The 15,780-nt window shown below is 42.8% G+C and overlaps 1 protein-coding gene across 10 annotated transcripts in view; it reads left to right on the top strand.

The window, feature by feature from the left end:
* The window catches only part of ptp4a3a (protein tyrosine phosphatase 4A3a), a 140,661-nt gene that overhangs the window by 111,486 nt on the left and 13,395 nt on the right, over positions 1 to 15,780 (top strand). For 7 of the 10 annotated variants that reach the window (XM_085992436.1, XM_085992443.1, XM_085992444.1 and 4 more), the window contains exon 2: positions 6,273 to 6,840. The exons of 2 other annotated variants lie outside the window; for them this stretch is intronic. In XM_085992436.1, coding sequence (XP_085848562.1) covers positions 6,736 to 6,840 — 105 coding nt within the window. In that variant the 5' untranslated portion in view covers positions 6,273 to 6,735. Of the gene's footprint in view, positions 1 to 4,061; positions 4,109 to 6,272; positions 6,841 to 15,780 lie in introns of all 10 variants that reach the window. One more of the 10 variants, XM_085992439.1, reaches the window with a different exon arrangement.

Below are 15,780 nucleotides of genomic sequence, written 5' to 3'. Positions count from 1 at the left end.
TGTTCATATCCTTTCAAGTCTGAGCTCAGAAATCCTAGCAATAAGCAATTTCACTTATTCAGCAACTCAGCCTCCACTGAGACCCAAGCAAGCATGTTGTTCAGCCCTGGAGTAGTAGTCATCCCAGCCAAAATCACAGATCAGCAGGAAAGAAGGTTGTGGATAACCGTGGTAGCAAAAGTCAAATGACCACACTTCAAAAGTACTTCATTGGCTGGCTGTAAAGCGGTTTGGGAATGCCCTGAGATCGTGAAAGGCGCTATTTAAATGCAAGTTCTCTTTCTCTTTCTCTTCTTTCTCCTCTTGGAGTCGGGCAGCTCAGGGAAGATCGGGTGGACTCGCAGGATGAGAGAGATTTACTAACTGCAATAAATAAGTGATCACTTAAAGGATAAATGTTGAACTGGACATGAGGAACTCCCCTGCTCCTCTTTGAATAGTGCCATGGAACCTTTTACATCCACAGAGCTTTGGTGCAACACCTCATCTGAATTTGGCACCTCTTACAAGCCAGCACTCCCTCAGTAGTGCACTGAAGTGTCAATTTAGATTATTTGCTCAATTCCTGGAGTGGAACTTGAACCCACAGTCTTCTGACTCAGACAAGAGTGCTGCCACTGAGCTAAGCTGGCACTTATCTAGTTTATCATCAAGACCACCTACTTCTACCTGAACAACATTGTCTGCCTCCACCATAGTTACAGATTTCTGCAAAGCAACCTTTACAACCTCCTTTAACCCTACTTCCCAGTGTCTGACTTCCAGTCTCACTTCTGCCAACCCCTGCTCTGTCTTCATTGGCAGCTTTCAGCCATTTTGGTCCTACATTTGAATGTCTCCTCCAATCCCTCCACCTTGCTGCTATCTCTTTCCCCTCCTTCAGAAGCCTCTTCAATTCTCCTCTCTTCAACCATGTCTTCAGTGACCTCCCTAACTCTCTCGCCACTAATGTTTGACGTCTGTTTATTTTTATCTCTTGGCGCCTTAGGAGGTTTTCTACTTTGAAAATGACCAACCTGCATCTTTATATAGCATCTTTAAAGTTCGGGTGTATTTTCTCTGTCTACGGAACAATGTTCACACATACTCGGAACTAAATTACTATTTGATTATTGGGGGGGTTTAAGTAAAGATGGATTATTCTGTCAATGGGAAATTGCCATGTAATGTGTACACCTTTTTGTACAGAAACCTGGCACAAATGTTAAACCACAACTTCACAGAATTAGCATATTGATTTGGATACTGAAATTTTCATGTGAGAAATATATTTATCTCAAATGACCAGTTGAAGCAGAAGGTTTACAATACTTGCAGTAATGGGTAAACCATTACAGTGGCATATTAGCTCATCCAATGAGACATATGGGCTTTGCACCTAATTTTAGTAGACTAGCAAAAAGTAGAAAAACATTTTTTTATTCGTTCTTGGGATGTGGGCGTCGTTGGCATGGCCAGCATTTATTGCCCATCCCTAATTGCCATTGAGAAGCTGCTGGTGAGCTGCCGCCTTGAACCGCTGCAGTCCTTGTGGCGAAGGTACTCCCACAGTGCTGTTAGGGAGGAAGTTCCAGGATTTTGACCCAGTGACGATGAAGGATCGGCGATATATTTCCAAGGCAGGATGGTGTGTAACTTGGAGGGGAACTTGCAGGTGATGGTGTTCCCATGTGCCTGCTGCCCTTGTCCTTCTAGGTGGTAGAGGTCGCAGGCTTGGGAGGTGCTGTTGAAAAAGCTTTGGCGAGTTGCTGCAATGCATCTTGTAGATGGTACACACTGCAGCCACGGGAGTGAATGTTTAAGGTGGTGGATGGGGTGCCAATCAAGCGGGCTGCTTTGTCCTGGATGATGTTGAGCTTCTTGAGTAGTGTTGGAGCTGCACTCATCCAGACAAGTAGAGAGTATTCCATTACACTCCTGACTTGTGCCTTGCAGATGGTGGAAAGGCTTTGGGGAGTCGGGTGGTGAGCCACTTGTCGCAGAATACCCAGCCTCTGACCACCTCTTGCAGCCACAGTATTTATGTGGCTGGTCCAGTGAAGTTTCTGGTCAATGGTGACCCCAGGATATTGATGGTGGGGGATTTGGCGATGGTAATGCCGTTGAATGTCAAGCAGCGGCGGTTAGATAACTGTACTGGATTTAACTGCTTTTCATTCAAGTACAGTGCGGATATTGGGATCATTTGGTGTTCTAGTATGCTGAGAGAAAATTATGCTTTTTGTGTGATGGTTTTAATCAAATTATTCCCACTAATATAACCACCATTACTCCACCCTAGTGCTGTACAGCTCAAAATTCTTTCTCCAGACAAACCCAAGTTAGCAGGATAAAATATTTTTCACTTTGTGTATGTAGTATGAAAACTTTATGTCCATCATTATGCCTTGCTGAAATACGGACTAAAATAATGCATGCAGCTATGTGACAATTTCCCATGCTATTGCGTGTTATCAAGACCCTAGTGACCCAACATTGTAAAGAGTTCAAATGGCTGCTTGATGCTATACTGCATGTCAACCTTTGCAGAAAATGCAGCATGCATTTTCCTTACATCGAGGGAAATGAGTGCTGACAAAGGCCTACACCTATGATAACTCGCTTCTTAAGCTGCTTTTATATTCAGCACCACCAGTTCCTCGTGCATTGTAGAGCTGACTGCAACCTGGTTAAACCTCCTGAATTTAAGAAACCAGGTACACCCAGATTTAAAAAGAATACAAACAGAAAATGCTGGAAATACTCAGCAGGTCAGGCAGCATCTGTGGGGAGAGGGAGAGAAACAGTTAATGTTTTTAGATTGATGACCTTTCACCTTTTTAAAAGGCTTGTGAAAACCCAGTTCTAATGACACTTAAAAGGATTTTATGGTTTGTGGGTTCTGTCTTTGTGCATCAATGTTTCTAAATAGTCTGCGGCAATTTCCTTTGAGCATTAATATGATAGGAAGTTGGTAAAATATATATCAGCCAGCTTGTTCATTTTAAAAAGTAGTTATGATTGCTTTACAGCAAGTACCTGACGAGAAGGGAAGATTGCTTTGGTTATCCAAAATTGTTGTATTGTAAATAAGTGGAGGTCAAATGACGTAGAATGGACAGAGCAGTGACTTAACCTCCCGTCAAACAGTTCTAAACCTTGACATAGACGCATTTTGTTTATCACTCCCTAAGTATACCATGGCCTGTATTTTCCGATCGCAGGCCTCCCACGGGTGGAGGCCTGCAATCTGGAAAAATCTATGCCCTTACCTGAGGGCTCCCGGGACGCACACGCTGCCTCTCCAAACTGCCGGTGCGCAGGGCCCACGTATCCCAGAGGCGCATGTAGTTCGCAGCGTCACTGGGATCACGTGGGCCATGGGGTGCCAATCAAAAAAGGGAATCTCCCTTCATACACGTGACAGGAAGACCTGTCAAATATATGAATGGAGATCACCCCCAAAAACATAGTAAAACTTTAAATAATTTTTTTTAAATCATTTTTAAAATGACTTGAAATTATTGCAATAAATTCAGTATTTTAAACAAAAATTTAAACTTTTGAAAAAATAAAGTTTTTTAACGGGGCTAAAAATAAACTTACCTTTTTTAAAAGTATTTTTTAAATGATAAATCAATGAATTTTTTTACATTTTTCAGCTCTTATCCTGGTAAAAGCAGGCCTTATGCCTGCTTTTACCAGGCGTAAGAATTGTAAGGGTTTTCTGCGGGCGGAGGGTCTCCAAAAAGTGGAACTATCCGCCAGCAGAGGCCCCCCTTCAGGACAAGCGTCCGATCTGTCGAGACCATTCCTGACGGATCGGAAATGACTGTTTTCAGCGCATTCGCTGTGAATGCCTGAAACCGGCATTTCCCGTGTCCCTACGGGTGGGTACACAGTACGTACTCGCCCATAGGGATCGGGATATCTGGGCCAATAAGTCCCAAAGTGTTTTTCTCTCTTTATATTTCCAGAAAGAGAGAAATATACTGTCTTTTCTTGATAGCATTGTAGCTGCTTAATTTTGTTTGTTAATTCATTGTTTTATTGTACCGCTCAACCCCACATTTTTTTTTCAGATAATCTAGTAATGTGTTCCTCAGGAGTAAATTCGAATCAAACATTTGTAAGTTTTTCTCCCTTCCCCCCCCTTCTCTATTTATTTTCTGTCATCATTGTTACTGTAATTGCTACCAGTTGCAGACTTGTTTTCCTAAACATTTGATGACCAAATACTATTCCTGATAGGAGTGCTCATATCCATTTTCTAGCCTCCATTGTTCTGAAACTAGTTCGAAGGAGGCGCATGAGAGAATGGTTATGGATGACTCTCCCTCCAGTGTCTCCTCCCTGTGGGGAAAGTCCTGGTGCCCACATGATATTAGCACTTGCTTCGTGGGAGGGCATGGGCAATTGCCAACTCTTGTGCTATCCCAATCTGTGGTGCAGCACATTGAGACTCCTATCCGCTCTCTTTTTATGGATCAGGTGTCAATGATTGCTAAACATCCGGATCACTGATGCCAACATCCTTGCTTCCTTTCGGCAGAGGATAGCTGTGTCTAATTTTGGGTGGAATTGACTAATATTTTTGATTTAAATACTGAGTAACCACGTACTTTGCATTGGTGTTACCAAGGAAGAGGACTTTACCAAGGCTACAGTAAACTAGAAGGTTGCTGGGATACTGGATGAGATAAAAATAGAGAAAGGCTGGCAGTACTTAAAGTGGATAAGTCACCCGGCCTGGATGGGATGCATCCTAGGTGGGATGCATCCTAGGTTGCTGAGGTAAGTAAGGGTAGAAATGGCAAAGGTGCTGGCCTCCATCTTCAAATGCTCCTTAGATACAGGGATGGTGCCAAAGGATTGTAAATGTTACACCCTTGTTCAAAAAAGGGGAGAGGGATAAACCTGGCAATTACAGGCCAGTCAGTTTAACGTTGGTGGTGGGGAAAGTTTTAAAAACAATAATCCAGGAGAAAATTAACAGCCACATAGACAAGCAAGGTCTAATAAAGGAGAACCAGCACAGATTTATTAAGGGCAAATTGTGTTTGACTAACTTGATTGAGTTTTTTGATGAGGTAACAGAGAGTGGATGAAGGCAGTGCAGTTGATACTTGGAGAAAAAATTGTAGGGATATGGGGCAAGAGTGGAGGGGGCGTGGAACTAACTGGCTTGCTCTTCAAAAGAGCCGGTACAAGCTTGATGGCCGAATGGCCTCCTTCTGTGCTGTGCTATTCTATGATTCTATTTTGACGATAAGAGTATTTAAAACCAATTGTTGTATTTAAAACCAATAGTTGTAAGGAAGCTGAATGAAAACTGTTGCTGCTTAAGCACCCCAAGTTCTTTATGGCCATCCCAGTTGACCGCCTCTTTCGTACTGAATCAGACAATGATCCTTTTGACCACTTTCTCACATGTTTGCACAGCTAAACGCAGGATGGATGGCAGTATTTACTGTATATGTGTCTCTGTATGTACATGAGCTGTTAATCTGTTTTAATTCATGCTGAATGTGTAATGTATGAAAAGTACACATGTAAATACTTATCTAAAAGTCAAAACATTGGTATGGTCTCCCATTAATGAATAGTAATTACTGTAATATTATTATTTTGAGATGTTCAGTTGGCAGCAGTCAAAAGATTTTAATTCCAGTTTATGATCTGCATCTAAAGAAGTTTTGTGTTCTCCTGTTTTATCCCATAATTACCAGTCTTCTGAGTCAGAATTGTAATACAAGCCGAACGAGTTTTTTAATTTTAAAGCATATTTGTACTTTAACCACCTTGTGCAGTCCAACTAGCAAACCCACAAGTCAGGTTAAGGCAGGAAAAGGTGCAAGAAGTGCTAGATGGTTGGATAGCTGGTATGATAAGTAGAATAACTCAAACAATAGAAAATGCAAAACATTGCTCAGGGATGATGGGAACATACTTGAAGGGTGAGTCTTATCATAAGCTGTTGTTTTTGCATATCCCACTGTTTGTACTAAATACAGTATAGTGTTGGCATTTTCTTTTGAAAGCAAGAAACACTGGTCATGTGGCTTTTACAAAATCGTTTGGAGATTAACATTTTAGGTGAGGTATGATGCAAACTCTTTGTAGTGTCACTGAATAAATTCGATGCATTCACTAGTCAGTAATCCAACAAGAAAATGAGACAAGTCATCCATTTTGCTCTTCTACCATAATATCATCCTGGTACTGGCAGTTACTTCAGATGTGTAAGTTCCCAGCTGTGCAGCTTTAAAACTATTATTTCTTTCTCTTTCTAGTGGTTCAACAGCTCCTTTCAGCACACTTTTATGGAGTTTGTGAGAAACAGCAGTGGCTATTGCCCAGCACAACATAGCATCTTTGCAGACAAGTAAATCTGAGCAAGAACCTACAGAAGACCACTTTGGATTAACCATCAAAAGTTTTTTTGATAAGAATAGGAGAGATAACAGACTTGGCCTGTTCAGTATCTCCAGTTGTATTCTTACTGCCTTGCAATGCATCTCCAAATGGGGTGACTGGACTGTTGAATGTAGAATCGTTCATGGTTTGAAGGAGAGTGAATAACAAGAAGTGAAAAGAGGAGACTGACAAAAAGGTTCAAAGAAGAATATTTCATTCCCTTGCTGCAATAAGAAGTCCAAAATCCTATGAAGGCAGTGCACATGTACTAACTTGGAGAGATTGGGATCATTTGCAGACTTCGTACTGATATACTTCTGTGCCACTGGTTCCAACTCCATGGCCCGTATGAATCGCCCTGCACCCGTGGAAGTTTCTTACAAACACATGAGGTTTCTTATTACCCACAATCCTACAAATGCCACACTGAGTGCATTTATAGAGGTGAGTCTTGAAGTGCTAAACAGAACATTTATAGTTTACAGTATTCGAGAAGTAATCTAATAGATGTTCAAACTAAAACTCTAAATATGACTAGCTGAAGAATCACCATGTGTTGGGATAGTTTGTGGTTCTCACTAATTCATACTTCAGAGAATAGTGCTTGTTGGTGATCCCAAAATTAGTTTTTAGTGATTTTGTGTTTGGGTCCTGGTTATTAATGGTATCCTTGGAATAAAAACAGTGATTAAGGTGCACAGCAAGTTGGTCAACATCTAGAATTACATAGAAATTACTACACGGAGCAGACTGTTTGGCCCAACCAGTCCATGTTGATGTTTATCTTTCACACAGACACTCGTCCAATTCTCTTTGCCTTCAACAATTTATCTAACCTCTTCTTAAATGTTGACTCGGTTTCTGCTTCAGCCACTAACTCTGGTAGTGCATTCCACAGCATTGAAGACTTGAGCAAAGAATACCTCTTAAATTGCATAAGACGTATAAACTGAAAGCTTTCAACCTAAAAGGATCAGAAATGGAGCTGTGGCAAATTTCAGATTACCGTGCTGTTGAATGTCCGATCTAGTTTCCTTTTTGCTGTTTTTCCAGGGGGCAGGAGATGTGCAAGTATTTCTGTGGATATTTACTGACTTTTCTTACTCTGCTTGATTGGGGTGAATAGCTTGTAACAACTAAATTGCATTCAGTTTGAAGAGGCTGATCCTAATCTTAATGTCCAGGCCCTGCAGTAAGGAAATGTTACTGCTTCAGACTTTTGTAACAATAAAATTAAACTAGTGTATTTAATATGAAACTCATAAGCTACTCAATAGTAGAGTTCCTAGATTGCCATAATCGGAATTGAAACATTCTTTCACTTTCCTTGCTCCCCCTCCACAAATTTAAGAAATGCAAAATCTCTTAAATAATAGAAATATAAAGTGCAAGGGGAAAATAAGTTCTACTGTGAATGTACAAGAGGTCCGGTCTATCAGCATTTGAAGGAGAAATAGCTTAATGTTTTGGGTGTGACCTTTCCTCTGGTTCAAAGTGGAGTGATATGTCTAACTGCATCAAATATAAAAGCACCCTAGTTCTGAAGTGGGAGAGTGTACTTTGAGGAATAACATAATGAATATACTGTATTTTTGTAGTCCACTACACTGAAGTAGAATTGGACCTTTTTTTGGAAAAAGAAAATGGGGCACATTCGGTGCCAGATGCTTTCTTCATAAATGGCCCACTGAAAGTTCATTACAGTAGTAAGATGCCTGGTCAGGGGACATATTCAAAGGGTCAGTATTCAGCCAGCGATGTCTACTGCAATAAAATTGGCATAATTCCCAGTCTGGATGTACCAGTGCAGTGGAACTATTTGATACCAGCTCAAGTTTCCTTTAGCATATATTTATTTAAAAATACATACATTTGCTTTCAAAAATAATTCGAAAGAAGTGAGCCTAAAATACAGAAAAACGCACAACCTGATACCATGGTGCCAGTGTGCAGACTTGTCACTATTCATATCACAGAAATTTACAGCACAGAAGGAGGCCATTCGGTCCATCTTCTCCATGTCGGCTGACTAAAGAGCTATCCACCCTAATCCCACTTTCCAGCACTTGGTCCGTAGCCTTGTAGGTTACTGAACTTCAAGTGCATATCCAAGTATATTTTAAATGTGATGAGGATTTCTGCCTCTACCACCCTTTCAGGCAGTGAGTTACAAACCCCCCCCCCCACCACCCTCTGGGTGAAAGAATTTCTTCTCAACCTCCGACCAGTTACTTTAAATCGATGCCCCCTGGTTATTGACCCTTCTGCTAAGGGAAATAGGTCCTTCCTATCCACTCTAGGCCCCTCAATTTTATGCACCTCAATTAAGTCTCCCCTCAGCCTCCTCTGTTCCAAAGAAAACAACCCTAGTCTATCGAATCTTTCCTCATGGCTAAAATTTCTCAGCCCAGGCAACATCCTCGTAAATCTCCTCTGCACCCTGTCTAGTGCAATCATATCCTTCCTGTAATGTGGTGACCAGAACTGCACGCAGTATTCTAGCTACGGCCTAACTAGTGTTTTATACAGTTCAAGCATAACCTATTGACAGTTTTATTGCTCTGATTTGAAACCAATTCACCTATAGTACAAACATAGCTTTGTGCTAATTTAAATAGAGAGCGCCCGTATATTAAACACACAAAGAAAGTGGCTTTCCAGTGTAACCGTCCTGATGCCACTGTACCATTCTCCAGTACAGCGTCAGCATTGCTGGTTTCCAAGTGATTTCTTCCCAGAATGGCAGAGTTAACAGCTTGCATTTGAGGAGCAGGAGGAAGAGGCTGAAGGAGTGGGTCAGCAGTGTATGTTATAGGAGCATAAAGAGAAGAAGGATTCTATTCCATAGCATTGTTTAACTAGTATTGCAATCCCATTTCATTGGACCAGAATGTGTATATAGTCCCTCAGCTGGAACTTTGTACTGCACACAGCTCACTAATTTTAACTTGGAAGCATCGCCAGTTTAAACTACATTGGATGACACCAGTTTTTTGAGTGTCTGCCACTAAAATAATGTGGAAGAACCTGGAGTTTTTTCTCTGGGGAGGGCAGGATTTATAGAGTTATCACAGGTAATGAGAGAATCTCATTTTTTGGTCCTCAGAATCTCCAGTACTTTCTCATGGGAAATCAGGGGTGGGCAATAAATGCTGGCTTTGCCAGCGACTCCCACATCCCATGAATAAATTTTTTTTAAAAGCACGCACCGGGGCCCTGCTGGGCCACCAGGGAGCGGGGTGCTGACAAAAGACCCCGGCACTCATGCTTCTCCTACAGACTGAACAGAGAAAATGTGTGGTTAAGGGCAAGACACTCCTTTCTCTAGTTTGGGGGGAAAAAGAAAAAGGTGGAGAACTGCGGCAAGATACAATTCTGGAGCCATTTTGCGATTAAGGATGGTTTCTGAGGGGGAAATATTTGGTTGCTTTGTGCCTCCCGGTAGTGCCCCAAGGGGGCACTAACGGGGCGCAAAGCAACTAGCGCCCGGGCGCTGTGCCGCTAACTCCTCCCACAATTCAGCGGGAGGTTAGCAGCGGTGGTAGCCGATGGTGCCCCGTGGCGCTGCGCCTCCGGCAATTACATCATCGCCATGCGCAGTGCCCCGGCCGCAAACTTGGCTCATGCCGCCAGACGCTATGTCCGACCGGGTTGGGGGAGTCGTGCTTGTGGCCGGGGTGGCGATAATTAAGGGGCAGGTCATTTTTTGGGGGGCGCCTGCCAGCACCTGCCCCCTCTGGCCTCCTGCTGCATGGTGCCGGCTGCGATCCATCAGACTGGTGGTACTCTTGAGTGCCGGACTCTCTTGCTGGCTCCCCGCTCCCTGGTGACCCAGCAGGGCCCCAGTGCGTGCTTTTTTTGTTTTAATCGTTCATGGGAGCATTTATTGCCCATCCCTGATTTCCCTTGAGAAGGTGGTGGTGAGCCACCTTCTTGAACCGCTGCAGTCCATATGGCGAAGGTACTCCCACAGTGCTGTAAGGGAGGGAGTTCCAGGATTTTGACCCAGCGACGATGAAAGAACGGCGATATACTTCCAAGTCAGGATGGTGTGTGACTTGGAGCGGAACTTGGAGGTGGTGGTGTTCCCATGAGCCTGTTGCCCTTGTCCTTCTCGATGGAAGAGGTTGCGAGTTTGGTGGTGTGGCCGAAGAAACCTTGGCGAGTTGCTGCAGTACATCTTGTAGATGGTACACACTGCAGCCACGGTACGCCGGTGGTGGAGGGAGTGAATGTTGAAGGTGGTGGATGGGGTGCCAATCAAGCTGGCTGCTTTGTCCTGGATGGTGTTGAGCTTCTTGAGTGTTGTTGGAGCTGCACTCATCCAGGCAAGTGGAGAGTATTCCATCACACTCCTTACTTGTGCCTTGTAGATGGTGGAAAGGCTTTGGGGAGTCAGGAAGTGAGACACTCGCTGCAGAATACCTAGCCTCTGACCTGCTCTTGTTGCCACAGTATTTATGTGGCTGGTCCTGTTATGTTTCTGGTCAATGGTGACCCCCAGGATGTTGATGGTGGGGGATTCATGGGGCGGTGGTTAGACTCTCGCTTGCTGGAGATAGTCATTTCCTGGCACTTGTGTGGCGCGAATGTTACCTGCCACTTATCAGCCCAAGCCTGAACATCGTCTAGGCCTTCGAATCATAGAATCATAGAAATTTACGCCACAGAAGGAGGCCATTTGGCCCATCTTGTCCGTGCCGGCCGACAAAGAGCTATCCACCCTAATCCCACTTTCCAGCACTTGGTCCGTAGCATTGTAGGTTATGGCACTTCAAGTGCATATCCAAGTACTTTTTAAATGTGATGAGGGTCTCTGCGTCTACCACCTTTTCAGGCAGTGAGTTCCAGACCCCCATCACCCTCTTCTCATCCCCTCTAAACTTCTGACCAATTACTTTAAATCTATGCCCTACTGGTTATTGACCCTTCTGCTAAGGGAAATGGGTCCTTCCTATCCACTCTCTATCTAGGCCCCTCATAATTTTATACACCTCAACTAGGTCTCCCCTCAGCCTCCTCCGTTCCAAAGAAAACAACCCCAGCCTATCCAATCTCTCCTCGTAGCTAAAATTCCCCAGCCCAGGCAACATCCTTGTAAATCTCCTCTGCACCCCCTCCAGTGGAATCGCATCCTTCCTGTAATGTGGTGACCAGAACTGCACACAGTATTCTAGCTACGGCCTAACAATTATTTTATGCAGTTCAAGCATAACCTCCCTGCTCTTATATTCTATGCCTCGTCTAATAAAGGAAAGTATCCCATATGCCTTCTTAACCACCTTATCTACCTATCCTGCTACCTTCAGGGATCTGTGGACATGCACTCCAAGGCCCCTCTGATCTTCTGCACTTCAGTGTCCTACCATTTATAGTGTATATTAAAAGTAGCGCCCCAGTGAAGTTAGCGCCCCAAAGGGGGCGCGAGCCAATTTCCCCCCACCCCCAAATAATTTACTAGATTAAGCCTACTAATGTAGGTAACATTTCATAAACAGCCAACTGTTCAATCAGTCCATTATGGACCTTTCCAGATTTACCTGCCTCCAGTTCAGTGTTCCCTAAATTCTCCAAACTAAGCCTTGGAAACCTGATGTAATAATGTAGGTAGGTTCTGAGGAGATTGGGTTTTAGTTGTGGATCCCAAAGATCCCCTTTTATGAGGCATTCCTTTACCACTAATTCTGATGAAAGGGTCATATTTTGGATAGGACCTATTCTGATGAAAGGGTCATATTTTGGATAGGACCTATCTTACCCTTTAAGGTGTTGACTGAAAAAGTCAACTCTTCAGGTCCATTCTTGAGACTCTGCTTTGGAAGGTGTGGTAGCTTGCATCCAGTCCTGTGCCATGACTGAATTTAGCCTACTGTTTAGTGGTTCAAATCTATGTCCAGGCAGGAAATGTCTTATTTGTTTCTCTTTTTGGAATTCTGGGTGCACAATTTACATAGCTAAGGAAACAGTGAGGTCACATGATCCACTCAATGTATAGATGTATACCGTTTGGTAGCATGTTTACATTACAAACTCTTTGTCCAGAGTCCAGGCCCAAACACTGTCCAGAGTGAGACTCCCTGGAGGGGCTAGTCTTGCCCTGCTTCATAGATAAGAAAACAATTTCCTACATTTCAACAGTGACTACACTTCAAAAGTACTTCATTGGCTGTAAAGCACTTTGGGACGTCCAGTGGTCGTGAAAGGTGCTATATGAATGCAAGTCTTTTTTTCAGTTTGTCACTGGATAGACACAACAGTGCAATGTCAAATCTGATGTAAAACTGCTATGAATGCTGCAAACTGAACTGTAAACAGTGGGAACATTTAATTTTCACATTTGCAGCATTCTCTCTTGGACAGCCAACGTTTCAGTGCTTGGTTAGCACCAATCTTAGACCGGTAGCTGCAGTTACTAAGCGTGCTGATAAGTGGTTTCAACTAAACTTGTCGGTCAAGCTAAATGGTACAATTTAGTTTGAGGAGTAATGAGCAGTTTGGAATTTTGTGCTGTTTGGACAGGTAGTTGGTGTTTCTGTCATTCTTGACCTTGGAGTAAACAATCGTGGAATGGCGTGGAAATAAAGGACGGATAAAAATGGGTATTAGCTGAAGAAAGCAATGGTTTAATTCTCACCAGAATTTCAGATATGAAAAGTTGTACAGTTCCCTAAATATTAATTACAAATATAATTGGAATATTAACATTTAACATCGAAAAATATCCCAAGGGGTTTTACAGGGGGAAAATATAAAGGAAAACAATAAATTCTACATAAAACAAGAGACCAGTTAGTTTAATGTCATTTACTAGAAAAATATTAGAATCTTTGCTAAAGGATGAGATAGCAAAACATGTAGAGGTTTGGATTTCTAAAAGGAAGGTCATGTTGAACCAACCTTATTGAATTCTTTGAAGAAATAACAGACAGAGTAAACATGGGCAATGCAGGGGATGTGGTATACATGGACTATCAGAAGGCCTTCGATAAGGTGCCACAAGACACTTGTAACAAAGGGCAAGCCATATGGAGTTGGGGACCAGGTTACAGAATGGATTGAAAGCTGGTTACAAAACTGAAAACGGAGGGTAAGAGGTGAGGGAAGTTTCTCAGAGTGGCAGAAAGTGGGAAGTCGCAGGGATCTGTGCTGGGACCACCAGTTAACCATATACATAAATCATTTGGACTCTGGAATTGGAGGTATGGTGTTGGAATTTGCAGATGACACCAAATTTGGGGTATAGCTAACAATGTGGAGGACAACATAAACAGGCTCACAGTGTGGGTGGATACATGGCAAATTAAATTCAACATAGCAAAGTAAGAATTGGTTCATTTTGGCAAGAGTAAGGAGGCCACTTATTCCTTGAAGGTAAGAAACTAAATGGTGTAGGGCAGCAGAGAGATCTGGGAATACAGTTACATAAATTGCTAAAATGTGTCGGCCTTCGCTCAGTGGTAGCACTCTCTCACCTCTGTCAGATGGTCGTGGGTTCAAGCCCCACTCCAAAGACTTGAACGTACAATCCAGGCTGGCACTTCAGTAGAGCGCTGCCCTGCCAAAGGTGTCAGAATCTGAACTTTCAGAATCTTTACGGTCTTCTCTTTTATTGTCTATCTTTCTCATTCTCCACCCCTCTCTCAAAATATTTTTGCATGTTTCCCATTTGTGTGTCTGCTGAACCCTTTTATAATAATTGCTTCCTTGGTAATTTATTCTGTACTTCTGTAACTCTGCATGTGAAATATCTACTTATCTTTATGAAATAACACTGACTGAATTTACCAACAATTTCCAAGTGTTTTTTTTAAGTTTTTGAATCTCCTAGTTTTTGAATCCTTTAGTGCTGAATAGAAGCTCAATGGTGTGTCTTTTGCAGTAATGAAGAAACCTTGGAACAAAGCCTGCTGGTCATGTGTATCACAACTACACAGCCTCTTAACTAATCATCCCGCCCCTCGCAGTGAGAGTGACCAGATTGCGAATGTAACTAATTTTAGCTTAGTATGCTTGGAGACCATTTCAGGGAAGGATCTGAGTGCACGTATTTGTAGCATGAAACCGTTTCCTATTCTTGGCTTTATAAATAGAGGCAGAAGTACAAAAGCAAGGATGTTATGCTAAACCTTTAGAAACCACTGGTTAGGCCTCAGCTGGACTATTGTCCAAATCTGGGCACTACACTTTAGGAAGGATGTCAAGGCCTTGGAGAGCATGCAGAGGAGATTTACCAGAATGATACCAGCGATGAAGGACTTGTGTAAAAAGACTAGAGAAGCTGGGGTTGTTCTCCTTCGAGCAGATAAGGTTAAGGGGAGATTCAATAGAGGCATTCAAAATTATGACGGGTTTTGATAGAGTAAATAAGGAGAAACTGATTTCACTGACAAGGGTCGTTAATCGGAGGACACAGATTTTTTAAAAATTGGCAAAAGCACCAGAGGAGAGACGAGTTTTTTTTCATGCAGCGAGTTTTGTTGATCTGGGATGCACTGCCTATGGAAACAGACTCTAAAGTAACTTTCAAAAAGAAATTGAATATATACTTGAAAAGGAAAAATTTGCAGGGCTATGGAAGCAGGGGAGAGTGATTAATTGGATCGCTCTTTCAAAGAGCTAACATAGGCACGATGGGTCGAATGGCCTCCTTCTGTGCTATATTATTCTATGATTCTACTGTAATGTTAAAATTTGGCAGTGTTGGCTATTAACATCCCAGGATTGAAAGTATGGAAAACAGAAGTCTTACAATTACTGATACTTTGAGCCTAGCTCATAATTTTTGTTACGGTTGCATTTTAACAGCAACTACTGGCATTTATATAGCACCTTTTAATGTAGTAAAACATCCCAAGGCGCTTCACAGGAGCATAATCGGATAAAAATTGATACTGAGCCAAAGGAGGAGACATTGGGGACAGGTGAGAAAGCTCGATCAAAGTGGTAGGTTTTAAGGAGCGTCTTAAAGGGAGGCAGGGAGGTTTAGGAAGGGAATTCCAGAGCTTAGTGCCTAGACAGACGAAGGCACGAGCGCCAATGGTGGGGTGAAGGAAGTTGGAGACGTACAAGAGGACAAAATTGGAGGAAGGTAGGGTTCCCGGGAGATTGTCGGGCTGGAGGAGGTTAGAGAGATAGGGAAGGGCGAACCATTGAGAGCTTTGAACACGAGGATGCGAATTTTAAAATCAAGGTGTTCGGGGACTGAGAGCCAATGTAGGTCTGAGAGCATAGGGTGATGGGTAACTGGGACTTGGTGCGAGTTGGGCTTCGAGCAGTAGCGCTTTGGATGAGCTTAAGTTTTATGGAGGGTGGAAGATGGGAGGGGGTCCAGGAGAGCATTGGAATAGTTGAAATAAAAACAGAAAATGCTGGAGATACCCCGCA

This window comes from Somniosus microcephalus, chromosome 7, assembly GCF_052327205.1.
Source record: "Somniosus microcephalus isolate GS21.2 chromosome 7, FLI_Smic_1.0, whole genome shotgun sequence".
Taxonomy (NCBI): Eukaryota; Metazoa; Chordata; class Chondrichthyes; order Squaliformes; family Somniosidae; genus Somniosus; species Somniosus microcephalus.
The sequence above is the reverse complement of the archived record's forward strand: the minus strand, read 5'-3'. Positions and strand labels throughout refer to the sequence as shown.